This window comes from Narcine bancroftii, chromosome 5, assembly GCF_036971445.1.
Source record: "Narcine bancroftii isolate sNarBan1 chromosome 5, sNarBan1.hap1, whole genome shotgun sequence".
NCBI classification, from domain to species: Eukaryota; Metazoa; Chordata; class Chondrichthyes; order Torpediniformes; family Narcinidae; genus Narcine; species Narcine bancroftii.
Window position 1 is genome coordinate 187,036,562 of NC_091473.1, and position 20,940 is coordinate 187,057,501.

Sequence of the window (20,940 nt, forward strand, 5' to 3'; positions counted from 1 at the left end):
TGCGTATGATACAATATAATTGGCTACACAGACTATACATTACACCGCAAAAGTTAAATAAATGGGACCCAACAGTATCTGATAGATGTTTTCGATGTAAAAAAGAAAGGGGAACAACAATTCATGCAATCTGGACATGTGAGAGAGTAGAAAAATTTTGGGATGATCTCAATCAGATATTAAATAAAATAACAGAAAACAATATACCAAAGAATCCAGAGATCTTTCTCCTAAGTAACATAAAAAATAAAGAATTTGGAATTGACTTGGAAGATGCACAAAAAAGATTTGTTAAGATAGCCCTAGCCGTAGCAAGAAAATGTATTATGTCAATCTGGAAATTGTAAGATAATTTGAAAATACAACAATGGTATATAGAAATGAATAAATGTATTCCATTAGAAAAAATAACATATAGTTTAAGAAATAATATTGAAATATTCGAACAAGTATGGGAGCCTTACATTAAATACAATAGCGAAAACCTACCGGGAACAAACATTACCTAAGTTGATGGAAGGAGAAGAAAAGAAAAGAATGGACTCAGTAGAATTTCTGGTGTATTTTTGTTGAATGACAACATTGTCTGACTGGCTTAATGCAACCTAGATTGTATACCTAAAATGGATGAGAGGGGGGGGTGGGGGGGTGGCTTGGGAGGAGGGGGTGGGGGGGAGAAAAAGTCACTGTATATGTGTGAAAAGGAAAAAGTGTATATCATGGCTAACGTGATTTATGGTGTGAAAAATAAAAAATTTAAAAAAAAAAAATGCCTATAAGGACCTCACAAGTAGGTGTTAATTAGACATGCTGTGGAGTAATGGATTTTTGTTTTGGAAAGCAGCAGGTGAACGAACTTGGAAGATTAGGTCCGGAGCTGCAGTCTGTCTGAGTGCAGTTGGCTGTTCTAGGAGGGTCATGTGGTTTTCTCTGAGAGAGAGAGAGAGAGAGAATTCAGTTCTACAGTTCAGCAGCAGTTGGGACTGGAACAGGACAAGCTGGCAAACTTGTGGAAAGACCCCCATGTTGAAGCCAGGTTGTGAGTTCTTAGTTCAGCCTGGTCAAAGCCCTTGTAGTCCACACAAGAGGAGAGGACCGGTTGCCTAATGTTTCACTTGAAATAAGGGAAACAAAAAGGAACCCTGTGGTGACCTGAAAACCCTGATGGGACAAGTTTCTTCAGCAAGACACTGAAGTGGCTGATCAGAAGGAATCATTTGTAGGTGTCCAACGAGCAACAAATCTCTCTGAAAACCGACGAGAACCTTCCTCAGCGGTAACCATTGACCTTTCAAGCACCAAAGCCTGGTGAAGATTCATAAATGTTAAATTCTGTGCACAGTATAAGAATTGCCTGCAACCAGTGAACTTGGAGGAGTGAGAAGTGAGATTGGACTGTGAACCAAAGAACTTTTCTGAATATACCTACACGTGGGCTTAGAATCAAGTTAGGTTAAGTTAATAGTAATAAGTTAAAGTTTTATCCTAATTTCATGTTTAAAGATAATTAAAAGCAACTTTTGTTTTAAGTAACCATTTGAGGGTGAATTTCTCTGGGCTCGTAACACTATCCTCAAAGACCCTCCCCACCCAGGCCAAGCCCTCTTCTCACTGCTTCCATCAGGAAGGAGATACAGGAGCCTGTAGTGGAACATCCAGTGGCACAAAAACAGCTTCTTTCCCTGCACCATCAGATTTCCGAACGGACAATGAACCATAGACACAACCTCACTTTCTCCTTTTTGCGCTTGCTGTTTATTTTTAAATATTGTATTTACAGAACCGTCATTTACAGCAATTTACAGCGCCTGAACTACACGACATTGCTGCTGCGAAACAAATCTTGTGGCTCTCATTCATGGCAATAAACCTGATTTGGTGGTGGGACATCGGCCATTCAGGCGTCAAAGCCATCAGGGTGGAGGGGGCAAGTTTGGTTTGGCAGGGAGGGTTTGATGGAGGGGGCGAGGTTGGTTTCGGGGTGGGGCAGGGGAGGTGCCAGACAGCTGAGGTCAATTGGGGAGGCTGGTGGGAGAGGCCAGAAGTCAAGGCAGCAGAGTCGGGGCAAGGCAGGGGTGAGTCATGCATCAGGTCCCCCAGTTACTTGGTGCTGCCTGGCCCAACTCTTCCACCTTGTGGCCGTACATTTTATTTCTCGGTCCATGGGTACAGTGAAAGTTTAGTTCATTTATCATCCAATTGCAAAAGTACAACCCATCGAAACTGTGTTCTCTGATCTGCATTGCAAAACACGCAGACAAACTACCAGACATAACATACGTACAGCACATATGCATGACAAGTATTAATATGTACAAATAAATAAATAAATGGCAGGGCAGTCTTTATATGCTGAACAGCCTCTTTCTACTCCTATGGCTTATGGTCTTATTACCATAGGCAAACTCTGCCATTCTTAACCTTTTTTTTTGGCCATGTTCCCCCCCCCACCCCACCCTAAAACTCTGCTTAAAGTTTATGGGCCCCTTCCCTGTGAAGCAGTCAAGTTTAGTTGGGTTTCTTCCATACTTCTACTTACTACATAAGAAATATTGAAGTTACACGAGGTTAAAAGGAAATAAGGCTTTTACTTAAATGTGCTGTGACCCCCCACGCCCCATTGAGATTGGTCTTTTTGGGGTTATTGAACCAGACATCGGGAGTGTTTCCGTACCTGCGCGATGGGATATTCTTGGCTACAAGAATGAAACCTCCAACAGTGTTTCAATGGTTCTCTCAAATTATGTCCTGTTTAAGTTCAGAAAAAAATTAGATATCATGAATTTGATTTATCGGTGAAATTTGAAGATACACGGTGGCCTTTTAGGTCTTATTTTCATTTGATGTAAATGTTTTTAATGTGATTAGATGTACTCATTCTTCCAGATGAGATATAGTCTTACCTGGTTATTTGATTCACAGTATAAATCGAAAGTTACAAAATATATGGAACCCTCAGATGTTTCTTTTTTTAGTAGAAGAGGTTAGGTGGGTTTTAAATAAAATATTTTTGATGTCTTTTCTGTCTTCGTCCACTACAGTGGAGAGGGGACCGAGTTTACACTGTTTGTTCTTTTTTTTTTAATATATACACGCATACAGATGCGATATTGTATTTTTAGTTTCGTTCTCTTGTCTTTATTTTACTGTATTTATTATAAAAACCAATAAAAAAGATTAAAAAGGAAGGAGAATATATAGCTGGGATAACTCCCTCCTTTCTGGTGAACTTCCTCTGCACAACCTCCAAACCTAGTAGATCAGGGGTTTTCAATCTTCCTTTCCACTCACAAACCACTTTAAGTAATCCCTATGGAATCGGTGCTCGTAAGGGATTGCCTAAGGTGGTATGTGGATGGGAAGGGAAGGTTGAGAACCACAGCTCTCGATCCAATTGTTAATGAAACATTTTGCTTGAGAGAGCTGTGGTTCTCAACCTTCCCTTCCCTCTCACATACCACATTAAGTAACCCTTACTAATCACGGACCATAGGGATTACTTAAAGTGGTATGTGAGTCGAAAAAAAAAGGTTGAAAGCCACTTATTTTTTAAAATTTAAATTTAGACATACAACACTGTAACAGGCCATTTCGGCCCAATTTATACCCCATTAACCTACACCCCCAGTATGTTTCTGAAGAGTGGGAGGAAACCAGAGCCCCCAGAGAAAGCCCACACAGACACAGGGAGAAAGTACAAACCCCTTCCAGACAGTACGGAATTTGAACCCAGGTCCGGTCCTGACCGCTGGCACTGTAAAGGCGTTGCGCTAACTGCTACGCCAACCATGTCATAGTACTGCAGTAGATCCTTTCTCCAGTAAATGGTATGAATGTGGATCAAGCCGCCCGCTGAAGTGGTGAAGGCAAGCTCAATTTTGTCATTTAAGAAAGATTTGGACAGGTACATGGCCAGGAGGGGTGTAGAGGTATATGGTCTGGGTGCAAGTCAGTAGGACTAGGTAGAATAACAGTTCATTACAGACTAGAAGGGCCAAAAGGTCTGTTTCTGTGCTGTAGAACTCTACACGCATTACTCCAGGGGCAGTCTCACCAGTGCTGGGGCAGCCAAACACCCCCACCCCCTCCATTGCTCCAGCAATGAAGGGGGGTTGGTTATTGGACATCAGGCTGATGAGGACAGGAATGGGCGAGGGAGGTTGGTGCTTCATCTCATCCAGGTACCTGTGACTTAATGGGCATCTCTCTATCCCAACATAGGCGACGGCTCTCCGAGCAGTTGGCCCATGCACCCACCACGTTCAAGCGGGACCCCGAGGACCCCTCTGCCGTGGCCCTGAAGGAACCCTGGCAGGAGAAGGTCAGGTATGTTTCTTCGAAGTGACCTTCATGTTGGAGACCGGGGGCTTTGCTTCAGTGAGAAAACCCAAGCCAGCAGGACCAGGAGCCAAAATCGAGAGGAAATTCACATCTTGGGATTAGGCAGAGGCCGTTCACCCCATTAGTCAATGCAATCCCATCCACTCTGCAATGATCTTCAAACTTGTTCTTGCTCACATGCTGGGAATGAACAACCCTCCTGCTTCCCACCATCCGGTTCTCCAATGCTTGGTGCAATTTATAACAGTGATCAGTGCAACATTAGAGAACCCACCTAAGGTTAGGGTTGCATGACAACAAGCAGACTCCTCACGGACTGCACTGGAAGTCAGAATGGAGCCTGGGTGGCTGGAGTTGATGTGCCTGCACTGCCCCTTGTGATTGTGAGCTGTAACTGAGGCTGGAAAACTGGTTTTGCATTCTCTCTCTCTCTCTCTCTCTCTCTCTCTCTCTCTCTCGCTCGCTGTATCTCATGCACACACTCTCGCGTTCACCATTCTCTTGCACTCTCTCTCTTGCCTGCTCTCTCTCCCGTTCTCTCTTGCTGTCTCTTTCATTCTTTCTTGCCCTCTCTCACACTCGCGCTCTCTCTCTCTCTCTCACTTGCTCTCTCACTCTTGTTCTTTTGCTCTCTCTCTCTCTCTCTCTCTCTCTCTCTCTGGCTCTCTGTCTTGCGCGCATCCTCATTCTCACACTCTCAATTCTCACTCACACTCTCGCATTCTATCACTTTTGTGCTCACTCTCTCTCGTGCTCTCGCTCTCTCTCTCACATTCTCCCCACTGAGTGCTCCTGGCATTTTCTGCTTCAGTTGCTTTCTGTTTTTTAAAATTTAGACATGGTAACAAACAATTTTGGCCCACGAGCCCCATGCTGCCTAATTTTACACCCAATTAACCTACATTTCGAACAGAACCCACGGGGAAAACTCATGAAGTCATGGGGAGAAGGTACAAACTCCTTACAGACAGCACAGGATTCGAACTCCAGTCCCAATTGCTGGCGCTCTATGCCAACGGTGTCACCCATTTATTGTTTGCTGTCCACAGCCTGACTCTGCTCTCCACCCTTGCCCGCTCACACAAAAGCCCACATTCTTTGACTCCAGGGTCGGTGATGGAGGAACTTGCGGTGATTATAAAGTGACCCGCTATTGCGGGATCGCTGTATGTGCTCCAGGTCCAAGATCTCAGCTTTTGAATGGGAACCTGAACCTGACCCATGATCAAGAACGCGCGGCACTTACATTCCAGATAAGTCCGACATGCACTGCTGGACCAGCTCGGCTGCTCCTAGCATTCTTTCTGCGCTGAGCAGGTCTTTCAACCCTTTGCAATCCCGTGTGCAGGCGAATCCGAGAGAATTCTCCCTACGGCCACTTCCCCATCTGGCGGCTGCTATCGGTTATTGTCAAGTGCGGCGACGATCTTCGACAGGAGCTCTTAGCTTACCAGGTGTTAAAGCAACTGCAGGTACGTCAACTCAGCATGCAGCTTTTGTCTCCAGAATTCCAGGGAAAAACTGGGTCACCTCCTGCCTCCTTCCCTTCCCTCTTTTCTACCCCCTCCCCTCCACCCCAGGAATAAATGAACAATATTCTGCACTTAACAAAAGGGCACGAAAAAAAATTAATTTTGCAGTTGTCCTTGTGTGATGTCGGAGCAGTCCACGGTGTATGTGGCAAGGAGGAGGGTCCAGAGCGCGATAGACGTTGGAAAGGAACCTGCAGGCTCTGGTCTTCTGGCTTCTGTACTTTTTGCCCAAAGGAAGATGAGAGGCTGTGACCAAGGGGATGGGTTTCTTTGAAAATTGTCAAGGTTTTAGGCTAAGGTTAGGGTCAAGCGATAAAGGGATTTCCTTCCCTCATTCCCTCCCTCCTTCATCTCAATTTCCCTCCCTCCCCCCATGTCCCTCCCTCCCTTCCTCTCTGCCTTCCTCCCACCTTGTCTCCCTCCCTCCAGCCATCCCCCTCCTTCCCCATCTCCTTCACCCCCTGCCTCTTTCTTCCCCGCCTCCCTCCTTCCCCATCTCCCTCCCTCGCTTCCTCCTTCCCTTTCCCCATCTCCCTCCCTGCTTGCCTCTCTCCTCCCTCCCCACCCTGTCTCTGCCTCCCACCCTGTCTCCTTCCTCATCCATCTTCCCCATCTACCTCCCACCCTGTCTCCCTGCCTCCCTCCCTCTGTCTCCTGTCCCAGTCTCCCTCCATCCCAGTCTCCCTCACTCTCTGTTTCCCTCCCTCTCCATCTTCCTCCCTTCCTTCCTCTCCATCTCCCTCTGTCTCCATCTCCCTCTGTCTCTTTCTGTCCAGTCTCCCTCACTCTGTTTCCCTCCCTCTGTCCTTGTCTCCCTCCATCCCAGTCTCCCTCACTCTCTGTTTCCCTCCCTCTCCATCTCCCTCCCTTCCTTCTTCTCCATCTCCTTCTCTCCCCATCTCCCTCCCTCTCCGTGTCTGTCAAGTGTCCTTCCTCAGATTTGGAGAACAAAACTCCACACAGTTCTCAAGGTGTGTCCTCACCAAGGCCGTACACCACTGCAGTCAGATCTCCATCCACAGTTGGACAGTGAGCTGTGGCACAGCCTTCCAGATTGGACAGAGGCTGTGGACAATGCAGTGACCGTGATTCAAAGAGGGGCCTCATTTGCCCTCCCAGACTGGTCAGACCCAGTCCTTTCCAGCCCCTCTTCCTCAAGTAAAGGCAAGCAGGTTTTCCACTGGGTGAGAGGAGAAGTAGAGGGCATGCGTTCAGGGTGAAAGGTGCAATGTTTCATGAGAATAAGGGGGAATTCACACCGAGAGTTGTGAGAGTGTGGAACCAGCTCCCAGCTGAAATGATGAATTCGAGCTTATTGACAGATAAGATAAACTCGGACAGCCACGTGGATGGGAGGGATTTGGAGGAATATGATCCAGGTACAGGTCATTGGGATGAGGCAGAATAATAGTTTTGCACGGACTAGATGGGCCGAAGGACCTGTTTCTGTTCTGTAGTTCTATTGGTGGAAGTAAAATCGACACCACATTAAAAGTATCGAGAAGAGCCATTCAGCCCATCAATTCTGTGTGGACCAAGTTCAAGTTTATTAACATCTGATTGTACATGTCTTCTTCTTTGGCTTGGCTTCGCGGACGAAGATTTATGGAGGGGGTGAAAAGTCCACGTCAGCTGCAGGCTCGTTTGTGGCTGACAAGTCCGATGCGGGACAGGCAGACACGATTGCAGCGGTTGCAAGGGAAAATTGGTTGGTTGGGGTTGGGTGTTGGGTTTTTCCTCCTTTGCCTTTTGTCAGTGAGGTGGGCTCTGCGGTCTTCTTCAAAGGAGGTTGCTGCCCGCCAAACGGTGAGGCGCCAAGATGCACGGTTTGAGGCGTTATCAGCCCACTGGCGGTGGTCAATGTGGCAGGCACCAAGAGATTTCTTTAGGCAGTCCTTGTACCTTTTCTTTGGTGCACCTCTGTCACGGTGGCCAGTGGAGAGCTCGCCATATAACACAATCTTGGGAAGGCGATGGTCCTCCATTCTGGAGACATGACCCATCCAGCGCAGTTGGATCTTCAGCAGCGTGGACTCGATGCTGTCGACCTCTGCCATCTCGAGTACTTCGACGTTAGGGGTGTAAGCGCTCCAATGGATGTTGAGGATGGAGCGGAGACAACGCTGGTGGAAGCGTTCTAGGAGCCGTAGGTGGTGCCGGTAGAGGACCCATGATTCGGAGCCGAACAGGAGTGTGGGTATGACAACGGCTCTGTATACGCTTATCTTTGTGAGGTTTTTCAGTTGGTTGTTTTTCCAGACTCTTTTGTGTAGTCTTCCAAAGGCGCTATTTGCCTTGGCGAGTCTGTTGTCTATCTCATTGTCGATCCTTGCATCTGATGAAATGGTGCAGCCGAGATAGGTAAACTGGTTGACCGTTTTGAGTTTTGAGATTGTACATGTAAAACCCGATAAAACTGCGTCTCTGTGCACATGCAAAATACAGAGTACATAATGATCACGTAAATAAATCGAAATAAATGTCTACGGATGATTTTCACAGGTTGCATATTTATACTGAGAGACTTCCAGCTTTTACAGAACATTTGAACAGACTTTTCCACATAAATATGTCTGTAAATAACATTTTTAAAATGCGGACATACAGCATGGTAATAGCCCATCTCGGCCCACGATCCCATGCTGCCCAATTACACCCCATTAATCATATTTAAATGTTGGGAGGAAACTGGAGCATCCAGAAGAAGGGGTGGCATAGCGGTTAGAACAACGCCTTTACAGCACCAGCGATCTGGGTTCAAATCCCGCGCCATTTGCAAGGACGTTCTCCCCGTGACTGGGTGGGTTTTCTCCTGGGACTCTGGTTTCCTCCCACCCTTCAAAATGTATTGGCCGTGCAGGTTAACAAGGATGGCACGGACTCATGGGGCCAAATTGGCCTGTTACAGTGCTGTATGTCTGATTTATTTCCACGCAGACCCAGGGAGAATGTACAAACTCCCTGCAGACCGCGCGGGATTCGAACATCAATCCCGATCGCTGACGCTGTTAACAACGTGGAGCTAACTGCCTTGTTAACAGCGCCGTCCATGTTTCTTAGGATTTGTGGCACTGGACTCCTGATTAGACAGAAGATTTGGGGGTGGGGGGGTGCGGGGGGGGGGGGGGGGGAGAAGGCCGAGTAATGCAGCTGAATGGAAAAACGGGTCAGGTCAGGATTAAATAGCTAAAGAGCTCCTAGGTCTTATGGGTCGTGCCCCTTATCCACTAGTTAATATATTGTCTTTTTCTGTCTTTTCCAAATAAGGAGTTGTTATTCTTCACAATCAGCTTTAGCGTTGCCGAATCACCAACATACACACTTCTCTACCTTTGTCTATAAGACTTACATTCTCAGGAAAGGATCATCTCTAATTTCTTGAGCCCTGTTTAGGCCACAGTTGGCAATAGAGGGAAGGGATACCCCTGATGGGCTGAAGGGTCTATGCTTTAGTGTTCTCTGGGCTCTTCCTTGCAGGCCATCTGGGAGGTGGAGCGAGTCCCACTGTGGATCAAGCCCTACAAGATCCTGGTGATCTCGGCCGACAGCGGGATGATCGAGCCAGTGGTGAACGCGGTGTCGCTGCACCAGATCAAGAAGCAGTCCCAGCTCTCGCTGCTGGATTACTTCCTGCAGGAGCACGGCAACTACACCACTGAGGAGTTCCTGTCAGCACAGCGTAACTTCGTCCAGAGCTGTGCCGGCTACTGTCTTGTCTGCTACCTCCTGCAGGTCAAGGACAGGTGAGCATTATCTTCCTTCATGTTCATTCACTGGGTACACTGGTATATATTATCAATCCCAACTCAGAGGAGGCTGCACAGATCGAGTTCGTGTGTTCATATTTGCACAGTATGATATTTGTGTGTGTGTGTAACTGAGTGTATTTGTGTGTCTGCATGTGTGTGTCTGTCTGTGTGTGTGTGCATCACTATGTGAGTGTACAAGTCTATATGTGTAACTGTATGTGTCTATGTGTGTGTGTAAAACGACAGCACTGCCACTGGTATGGACCCTGCTGCTCCAAAGAGTCCAACCACCCAGTCCTAATGTAATCGGCTCCGTACAGGCGTTAACCAGCCTGTTAAAGGAGCTGACAGTGTTTGTAAGTAAAATCCTAAAACTGCAGTGTCTATGCTTGTGCTCGGCAGAAGCCACGAGGACCGGCGCAGGGCGTCAGAAACTGGGAGAACAGCCCACCACACCACAGTTTAGAGGGAGAAGCAGTGGAGATGACCTTACGGAGGCAGACCAACGAGGGGCTTAGCAGCTGGGGGATGCCCACGGCAGTGGGCGACACAGTCGGGGGAGCCACACGGGCTGCTGGGGACTGGCTCATGGGAACTGGAACTGGGAATTGAGAGGGTGCTGAGGTCAAGAAGGGTTCCTGAAGGACTCCAGGCACTTCTGCACTCCAGGGAATAAAGTCTTAATCTGTTTAACCTTTCCCTGTAAATCAGTTCCTCAAGTCCCAGCAACATCCTAGTAAATATGTCTGCACTCTTTTGATCTAACTCTGTAGTTAGGTGACCAAACCTGCACACAAACTCCAAATATGGCCTCATCGATGCCTTATGATATCCCAACTCCTGGTTGGTAAAGCATCGTCGACAGGGATGTTTTTCTGGTTGGCAATCAGCGATAAACAGGATGCAGGGGTTCAGTGCTAGAGTGACAACTGTTCACGATTATACATTAACGATCTGGAGGGGATGGAGAGCAGTGTTGTCCAAGTTTGCTGATGGCACTAAATTAAGAGGAAAAGCAAATTGTGCAGAGGATGCAGAGAGTCTGGGGAGAGATATGGATAGGCTAAGTGAGTGGGCAAGGGTCTGGCAGAACAATGTCGGTAGATGTGTGGTGATCCACCTTTGAAGGTAAAATGGAAGATCAGGTTATTTAAATGGCGATTGCAGCCGTTCAGAAGGACTGGGGAGGGCTGGGGCTTGAATCACAAAGGTTGGTTTGCGGGTGCAGCAGGTTATCAAGAAGGCAAATGGAATGTTGGCCTTCATTGCTGGAGGGATTGAGTTTAGGAGCAGGGAGGTTGTGCTGCGACTCTACAAGGTCTTGGTGAGGCCGCATCTGGAGAACTGTTTGCAGTTCTGGTTTCTTGACTCGAGGAAGGCTTTGGTGGCGGTGCAGAGGGTCACCAGGTTGATTTCGGGGATGAGAGGAGGTCGGCCTATGAGGAGAAATTGAGTCGTCTGGGTCTGTACTCGCTGGAATTTAGAAGAATGAGAGGAGATCATAGAAACAGATAAAATTATAAAAGGCATAGATAAGCCAGAGGTAGGTAAGTTGTTCCCTTTGATGGGGGGAGATGAGAACTAGGGACATTGCCTCAGTGTTCAGGGTAGTAGATTTGGGATGGAGATGAGGAGGAACTGCTTTTTCCAGAGGATGGTGAATCTATAGAATTCGCTGCCCATTGAAGCACTGGAGGTGACCTCAGTAAATATATTTAAGACAAGGTTGGATAGATTTTAACAAAGGGGAATTAAGGGATATGGGAAAAAGTCATGTAGGTGGAGATGATCCTGTCATTAGATCAGATGAATGATGGAGCAGGTTTGTTGGGCCGAATGTCCCACTCCTGCTACTCTTTCTTATGTTCTTATGAATCTGAACTGCCCATTCCCGCACAATTTGATGTGACATCAGAAACACTGGCAAATTTCTACAAACGTGGGCTGACTGGCTGCCTTATGGAAACACCAGTACCCCTGAGTGTAAAGCCCTCCAAAAGGGAGTGAACACAGCCCAGGGCATCACAGGCAAAACTCTCCCCACTATTGAGTACATCAACAGGGAAAGCTGCTGTCAGAGAGCAGGAGCGATCATCAAGGATCCACACCACTCAGCACACACTCTGTTCTCGCTGCTGCCATCAGGAAAGAGGTGTCGGTGCCACAAAGCTCACACCCCTCCGGTTCAGGAACAGCTGCACCCTCTCAGGCTCCTCAACGACAAACTCAATCAGGGACTCATTTAAGAACTCTTACTTCTGCACTTCATTGATTTTTCTTCTTTCTGTATTGCACAGTCAGTTTGTTTGCATTCATTATCTGTTTACAGTTCTTTGTTTTACGCTGGGTACGGTTTACTTTTTGCACTACCAATTAGTGGTAATTCTGCCGCGCCCGCAGGAAAAAGGAATCTCAGCGTTGTATGTGATGTCGGGTATGTACTCTGACAATAAATCTGACCTGTGTGTCTCCTCAGGCACAATGGCAACATCCTGCTGGACTCTGAGGGTCACATCATTCACATCGACTTTGGCTTCATTCTCTCCAGCTCTCCCCGAAATCTGGGCTTTGAGACATCTGCTTTCAAGCTCACCAGCGAATTTGTTGACGTGAGTTCCTCACCGCCCTCCCCTCCCGACACATTCTCAAGCAGCGTTTTAGCCGACAGATGAGTGTTGGATTGGAGCAATGATGCCAAAAGTCATCACTGAAGAGCAGAGAGAGGAGAGAACAACAATGCCAAGAGTGAGATAATTTATCCAGAATAATGCTAAATGATACGATGGTTGGAGGTGTTGTGGATAGAGTAATAGTCATCATAGGTTACGACAGGATATCGACAGGATACAGAGTTGGGCAGAGGAGTGGCATATGGAGTTCAGTCCGGATAAATGTGAGGTGATGCATTTTGGAAGGTCAAACCTGAAGGCTGAGTACAGGCAATCCCTGGGTTACGAAAGAGATCCATTCCTAAGTCTGTCTTTAAGTCGAATATGAAGGTAAGTCAGAACATACGGTTCTTATTTAGCATCTTATTAGGCATCAAGGGAGGTTTGTACAGAGTTTTTCTTGCATCAGATTTACACTTTGGAGGCTTGGTTACAAGGGTAAATAGCCATGATCCGACTTAAAATGGCGGGCGGCGTTCTCCTTCCTCGAACCGCTGAAGTCCATCCGTAAGTACAAGTCTTCCTTAAGTCAGACGCTCGTAACCCGGGGACTGCCTGTACAGGGTTAATGGTTGGCTACTTCACAGAATGGACGAACAGAGGGGCCTTGGGGTCCAAATCCATACATCTCTCCAAGTTGCCACACTGGTTGATAGAGTAGTTAAGAAGGCCTATATGGGATGCTGGGCTTCATTTGTCAGGGGATTGAGTTTAGACATCATGAGGTAAAGTTGCAGCTCTATAAAACTCTGGTTAAACCACACTTCGATCGCTTCATTGCAGGAAGGATGTGGAACCTATGAAGAGGGTGCAGAGATTTACCAGGAGCTGACTGTTTTCGGCTGGCGCAGAGAGGGTAACAGAACCGGGTTAGGGTCAGCACCCAACTCACAGAGAGTTTCTCCCCCACAGGTGATGGGGGGCCCAGACGGGGACATGTTCAACTACTACAAGATGCTGATGTTGCAAGGACTGATTGCAGCACGGAAGCACATGGATAAGGTGGCTCAGATTGTGGAGATTATGCAGCAAGGCAAGTGGACTGCAGGCTCATTTTATATACTGTTTATTGTAATGTAATAAAACAAAAGTCAGATTACATAAACTTACCTTTGGTCTACCATAAGGCAGACGAAGATTCACCATTGGCATTGCCCGGCGCCCCTTACAGTCAGAGAAAGAGAAACCGAAGAGACACTGAGTGAGCGTGGATTCGCCTCCAGCACTCCCGCAGCCTCTGTATCCACATGGACTCCCACCGATCCCTGGTTCCCCTGAGCCGGTCTCCAGCGGCCCATGGAGATTCCCCGTGTGGGTTCACTGCCATGGTCATCCCCGTAGGGTCATCTCTTCTGCTTTTTCTCGGGGAGGTATTCTCGGTTGGCGCAGAGTGAAAGCAATGGAGTGTTACCATCTCGTGGCTTGCTCGGGGGGGCCTGAGAGAATTTTGCGCAACAGCGTGAAGACCCCAGACTCGACGGCTGGCCGCACTTGGGGCATTGTGTGCAGTTCTGACCATCACCTCCCCCCGCCGTCAGTGAAGGCTTTGGGTAAGGTGCAGGAGAGATGTACCAGGATGCTGCCTGGATGAGAGGGTGTGTGTTATGGGGAGAGGTTGGAGAGTGCTGGGGGTGTGGAATGAGCTGCCAGCTGAGGTGGTGAATGCGGATTCAATTTTAACATCTAAGAAGAATTTGGACAGGTACATAGAGGGGTGAGGTATGGAGGGCTATTGGCTGGGTGCAGGTCAGTGGGACTAGGCAAAATATGTTTTGGCACAGACTAGAAGGGCCGAAGGGGCCTGTTTCTGTGCTGTAGAGTTCTATGGTTAAATGGGAGCGTCAGATGCTTGGAGGAGACCTGATAGATTTATTGAATTGAGAAGCTTGGATGGGGTACAGAGTCAGAATCCGGTTTCACAGGGTAAAATGTGACTCACTGGAGGTCATGCATTTAAGATTGGGCGGGGGGGGGGGTCAAGTTTAAAGGTGATATTTTTTTCAATTTAGACATAAGCATGGTAACAGGCTGCTCATTTGAACCCATGGCGCTCAAATACTGTAAACCGCCCCCCCCCCCCCCCCCCAACCTGGTATCCAGCACCTACAGGGATTGGTAATTACCGGATAAATGTATTTTCTGGTTGCTTGAGACTCTTCCAGTGCCTAACTAATACACCTGCCTTAAGAATAAACAGTTTAAAAGACAAAAATACTGCACTGTACTTAAACGGAACAAACTTCACTTGCATATAAACAAAGCATTTTACTTTATTTTTCAGTCACTGAAAACATTTAACCATCGCTGCATCTGCAGGTTCCTCCCCCTCCACGAGCTGCCTGAAAGACAAACAATAACATAGATAATTGACCTCCCCCCAGGTTTACAGATAAAGCCTCTGCCCGGAGCGGCTCTTACTAAGCAGGGGTAAGGAGACACTTTAAGAGAGTTGCCCCGTTAGCGAGTGGCATCAGCCAGCTCTTCAATCTGGGTGACACCATCGCTGTTTCACACAACTTTATTCAAAACAGCTGCTATGAGCAAAGCCCAACCAGGGCCCTCCTTCTTCCGCTCCAATCTTAACCAAAGGTTTATCTGTTACTTCAGAGAACATTTACCTTTACAATTTTAAACTGACATTTTTTTACCTAGTTTTTAATCCTTACTTATTTTCTGCAATTTTTTTTCTCCCAGTTGCTGCTTGAATTCCGGATACCAGGGGTTTTATGTAAACCAATGAATCTACAACCCCCGTACATTTTGGAGGGTGGGGAGGGAACCCACGCAGACACGGGAAGAACATACAAACTCCTAACACATAATGGCAGATTCAAAGCTGGGTCACTGGCACTGTATCAGCGTAGATGTGTGGGGCAAGTTGATTTTCACCCTGGAACAATCTGCCTGGGATGGTGGCAGAAGCAGATACAACACATGGGATTCAAGGGGCTTCAGGATAGACACGTGAATGTGTAGGGAACAGAGGGATATGGGCCATGTGCAAGCAGCAAGGTGTTAGTTTATCATGTTCAACACAGAGATTGTGGGCCAAAGGGCCTATTCCTGCACTGTGCTATTCTACGTTCTTTCGTGAAAAATTTGCAGTGCAAAAGGTTCAACAGTTTATTTTATTGTCATGTAAATTATACATTAATCACAAAATATACATGATGAGCCAAAGTTTGTCTGTCGTGAGGCAAATAAGCATTGCCCTGACAATAGGAGAAAGAGAAGCAAAAGAGAGTCCCTTCAGAGCCACCGAGTGTCTGTGGATTCGCCTCCAGCACGCCCGTGGCCACAGCAGCCCGCGCTCCAGATCCAAACCCCCACCCAACACAATTGGGAAGCCTTCAGCGTCCGAGGCCTCCTTCGGGAGCCCTTCCTGCCCTCGCACCCTCTCGAATCCCGGCTCCAACACCTGGTCTCCTGCGGCTCATGCAGGTCCCCCGACCGCAAGTCGTCCACCACCTGTGTGGGGCCACTGAGCCCCTCGCTCGTCTGCTGCCGTGGTCACCTTCCCCTGTAGAAACGTCTCCTCTGCTTCTCAATGGGAGGCCATTTGGCCCATTGGGTCTGTGCACCACAGAAACCTCATCCCAACCCTGGTTCCATTGCTCTGCCAAGTGTCATTCAATAGGTAGGAGCATCTGGTGTGTCAAATGCAAGGGCACCGCAGCAGGAATTCTTCTGGCTTCCAGTAATCCTGGTGCTTTCATCCTGTTCCGCAGGCTCGCAGCTTCCCTGTTTCCACGGCTCCGGAACAATACGTCACCTCAAGGAGCGTTTCCACATGAACCTGACGGAGGAGCAGCTTCAGGGACTGGTTGAGCAGATGGTGGATGGGAGCATGCGCTCGCTGACCACCAAGCTCTACGACGGCTTCCAGTACCTCACCAATGGCATCATGTGATCTGCTCTGCTCAAACCCCCCTCCGCCTCCCCTGGATTTGTGTGGGGAAGACCGAAGAAAGGGAATGTGTGAAGAGAGAGCATTTGCACTCTCTGGACAACTGAGGGCAAGTTTGCCAAGACCAAGACACAGTGGATTTCTGGACCCAGCCCCCTCCCCTCCCCAAAACCCTCGCAGATTGTTACAGGAATACCTGCGTCTAAGGGCGATCGAGATGCTGTTTCTCCATGGAACCAGGAGTCGCCTGGACCTCTCACCATCTGCAGGAGACGATTGGATTCCTCGATGAAAGAGCCTGTTTTTTCTCCCCCACACTATACCCACCCGTCCTTCCTATGCATCTGAGCTTGCTCAGAATTTTTGGGGGGAGGGCAAGAAAGAGCACTTTTGCATCAAACCGAAGACTGCCCTAAATACTTGAAGGGACTGTGTCAAGTCCTGCTTGAATCTTCGAAATGAGGACAGGAAGAGTTCATGGTGACTGCTGCCCGTTCTGGTGTTCCTGACGTGTTCATTCCTCAACCAACCATGTACATATATTACATATGTATATATAATATATACATTTAAAAAAAACAGAAGTCTACGTTGCATATTTCGGACCTTGCTGTGGTCACATTGGCTGCATTCCCGGCGTCCTGGCAGCACACGAAGAGATACTTGACCTGGCTGCACAGTGTTTCGGGAAGCGGCGAGGAACCTCCCTCTGATCCAAACCGTGGGCGCCTGCCTCGGCGCTCTGTCATCCCCCAAGAACCACTGCTCTGACGAGAAACAGCTCGCCGACCTCTCGGGGCCAGGTTGGCTCAGACTGTCCCCTTCCAGGCATCTTCTCTCCTCCTCCCCCTCCCCCCCCCCGCCTCCTTCCTTTCCACTCCCGTTGATTCTGACCAAGCACCCACCGTTCCTCGCTGCTCTGAATTCCCCCACCTGCAAACACCCCTCACGTTTTGTGTTTGTGTGTGCGTGTCAATGCTTTTTAATTGAGTATTTTTTTCTCCTTTGGTCAATAGGACCTTGGTGAAGTCAGAAGGGCGGTATCTCTGTTCTGTACATCTGTGGTTTAGTTTTCTTCAGCAAATATCTGTTTTCGATTGGCTGTGAAGCACTTTTGGATGTCATGAAGGTTTGCGATTGAAATACAAGTCTTTCTTGGACAGAAAATGCAAGTCAGTTAAGAGGTACAGGTTGAACTCTTTAATCCGGTGACGTCGGGTCCTGGCTATTGGCGGACCACAATAAAATACTGGAAAACAGAAATTGACCCCTAAGGGAACCTCCTATGTAAACATATCAAAGGTAGAACAAAGGTTAAAACAGGAACTAATACTGTGGGGTGGAAACGCCTTTACAGCGCCAGCGAGTCCCGTGTTGTCTGTAAGGAGTTTGTACTAACGGCGGCAGGTTCAAAACGTGACAGACCACGGGAGTTGTTGGACCACAGAGCACCGGATAATAGAGGTTCAACCTATACTAGTTTGGGAGTTTATCTCCCTTTTCCTTCAATGAGGTCTGCTCCCTATTTTGTTCTCACTTCAGCAGCCCCGCTCTCAGTCAAACGGTTCTTCCCTGTCCCTCTTCCCCTGGTGGAACTCTTTCTCCCACCACCCCGCCCCCCCACCCCCGGCTGCCCGTAGCGTGTGCCCTCAGTTCTGTGCAGACCGTCATGCCAGGTATTGGTTCTGAGCTGCACTTGCCAATTTCCCCCACCCACTGTCGATCTCACAGTCCTGTGTGGTGGCGTGTAGAATTTGCCATGGCTGAGGGAGAAGCGGAAGGAGAAGAGAGAACAAAAAAAAAACCACCCAGCCTTGATGCTGAACCAGAAGAGGTCCACACTCAGCCTCAACTAAACTTTTCCCACCCCCCCCCCCCCATCCCAACTGCCTGCGTCCGGTTGGAACAATCGAGAGAGCTATGGGGGCCTTCTGCTTTCAGTTTGCTTCCTTGTGCAAAACTAATGGGGGGGGGTGCAGGTTCAAGACCAGAATTAACCCCACCCAAGTTGGGGGGGAGCAGAATGAGAGTGGATTGGTTCCAAGTCTGTGGCGAGGTAGGAACATGCCAAGAATGTTTTGAGGTTCTCATGAAGGCCACGTTGCAGTGTTTCTGGAACCTCAAACCAACGGTACACCTTGGATGGATTAGAGGGAATTGCATTGTTTATTCTTGCTCTTGTTCCCCCCCCCCCCCACCCACCCCTTCACCCAACCAAATTTACCCTCACTTCAGGGAGATGGGATTTGCCTGTCTTTCTGTTTGTCTCAGCTGTCTGCTGATGGGAAATGCCAGTCTCTGGGTGTCATGGCCTGCTTGTTCTTTCTCCCCAACAAAAGCATGAAGAAAATCCATTTTCCTTGTTCTTCCAATCTCCGCCAACCCCAATAAGACCAGCCAGTCCTCTCCCCCTCACCACCACTCCATAGGAGCGGTAACGAAGTGGGGTGGGAGAGTTGGCTGCAGAGAGATGGGGATGGGGGAGATGCTGGCGGCATAGAGATGGGGGGAGTTGTCAGCTGCAGAGAAGCGGATGGGGGGTGGAGAAGATGTTGACTGCAGAGAGGTGGAAGGGTGGGGGAGATATCGGCTGCAGAGAGGCGGGGGGTTGGGGAGTTACTGGCAGGAGAGAGATGCAGCCTGTATGATTCTGTCTTGGTTCACCTGATCCCCGTTAAACCCGGCGCTGTCAAACCACACGTTTTGGTTGTACAGTGTTCCAGCCCCAAGCTGGCACCAGCTCTGACCCCCACCCACCTCGCCCCACACACCTTTGCCACAGTCGGTCAGGAAGAGGGAAATTCCATGTCAATGCCTGGACGGCCCTTGCTGTTCATCTTCCAGGTTCGAGAGGAGTGAATATTTGAGAGGTGGAAATTTCCTGGTGCACGGGTGCAGCTCTCAGCTGCCTTTGCTGGAATGCTGTTCTCCGTCTCTCCCCTCTCGAGCTCTCTCCCCCCTTTCCTCTCCCTCCCTCGCGCACTCTCTCCCTCGCCCTCCCTCTCTCTCACACTCTCTCCCTCACACTCTCTCTCCCTCGCCCTCTCACACTCTTTCCATCACTCTCCCTCACACTCTCATTCCCTTTCATTTTCCCTCCTGCACACTTTCCCTCTCCCTGCGCTCTCCCTCGGGCTCTCCTTCACGGTCTCCCTCGTTCCCGTGCTCTCTCTCCCTTGCCCTCTCCCTCGTTCCCATTGCTCTCTCTCACACATACTCTCCCTCATTCCCATATGCTCTCTCCCTCATTCACGTACGCTCTCGCTCTCCCATTGTATCTCTGGGAAGCTTCACGCCCCACTGTCACTGAACCCAGAGGGAGGGAGGCTGTCCATATTCTGAAGTTCCTCCCGTCCCCTATCTGGGCCAAGGATGTCATTGACAACTGGGCTAAAGTAGGCCATCGCTTCAGGAAGGGTGACAGCTGAGTGGGACACTTTAATCTCCAAGTGGAAACTTGTGACAGTGAAGATGAACTCTTGCTCGTTGAGCCGATTCATCAGTGACAGTTTCTGCCCATTGGCGGAGTTGCAGAGTTGTGTGCCACAAATGGTTGCCCATCCTAACCCCACACCCTACTGTTACATCAACAACAGCTGCTAATAGATGATCTGGTCTTTCAATTAACATTCCCACCACTTCACCGAACCACATGTGTTTTAGAGGAGTATTTCGAAGAGGTGTGACACACTTGTCCTGGATATCTTCAGGAGATTGTGGGAGGCATTTACTCTGCATCTAACTTGTGCTATCTCTGCCATGAGATTGGCCATTGAAAGAAGAGGGAGCTTTATTCTGTTCACTCATGATGCACCCACCCAAGTGGGAATGTCTGACCAAACAGTACAGAGGGGCTTTGTTGTGTTTCTTACCTGTATCATGGAAGTGTGTGATGGGACAGTGCAGAGGGAGCTTCTCTCTGTGTCTGACCCCGGGAACGTGTGATGGGACGGTGCGGAGGGAGCTTCACTCTGTGTCTGACCCTGGGAGTGTGAGATGGGACAGTGCAGAGGGAGCTTCTCTCTGTGTCTGACCCCGGGAACGTGTGATGGGACGGTGCGGAGGGAGCTTCACTGTGTGTCTGACCCTTGGAGTGGGTGACCGGACAGTGTGGAGGGAGCTTCACTCTGTGTCTGACCCTGCGAATGTGTGATGGGAAAATGCAGAGGGAGCTTTACTCTGTGTCTGACCCCAGGAGTGGGTGACGGGACGGTGTGCAAAGATCTTCACTCTGTGTGACCCTGGGAGTGTGTGAAGGGACGGTGTGGAGGGAGCTTCACTCTGTGTCTGACCCCAGGAACGTGTGATGGGACGTTGCGGAGGGAGCTTCACTGTGTGTCTGACCCTGGGAGTGTGTGACAGGATGGTGTGGAGGGAACTTCACTCTGTGTCTGACCCCGGGAGTGGGTGATGGGACAGTGTGGAGGGAGCTTCACTCTGTGTCTGACCCTGTGTATGTGTGATGGGAAAATGCAGAGGGAGCTTTACTCTGTGTCTGACCCCGGGAGTGGGTGACAGGACGGTGTGGAGGGATCTTCACTCTGTGTGACCCTGGGAGTGTGTGATGAGACGGTGCAGAGGGAACTTCATTCAGCCCAGCCCCTGGAGTGTGTGATGGGACGGTTCAGGAACAGTCTGTTTGAAATGGGAATATTTTGCCATGCACAATGCATCACACACTTTTTCAAACACATCTTTGCTCCCTCACAATTACCACATCTGGTTTTGTAAATAAAATTGTC

General features: G+C 48.8%; 1 protein-coding gene across 4 annotated transcripts in view; it reads left to right on the plus strand.

The window, feature by feature from the left end:
- The window catches only part of pi4kb (phosphatidylinositol 4-kinase, catalytic, beta), a 130,799-nt gene extending 112,076 nt beyond the window's left edge, over positions 1–18,723 (plus strand). For all 4 annotated transcript variants that reach the window (XM_069940199.1, XM_069940196.1, XM_069940197.1 and 1 more), the window contains 6 exons: positions 4,222–4,326; positions 5,690–5,813; positions 9,351–9,616; positions 12,099–12,231; positions 13,204–13,324; positions 16,020–18,723. In XM_069940199.1, coding sequence (XP_069796300.1) covers positions 4,222–4,326; positions 5,690–5,813; positions 9,351–9,616; positions 12,099–12,231; positions 13,204–13,324; positions 16,020–16,201 — 931 coding nt within the window. In that variant the 3' untranslated portion in view covers positions 16,202–18,723. The remainder of the gene's footprint in view (positions 1–4,221; positions 4,327–5,689; positions 5,814–9,350; positions 9,617–12,098; positions 12,232–13,203; positions 13,325–16,019) is intronic.
- Positions 18,724–20,940: the final 2,217 nt, after the last annotated feature.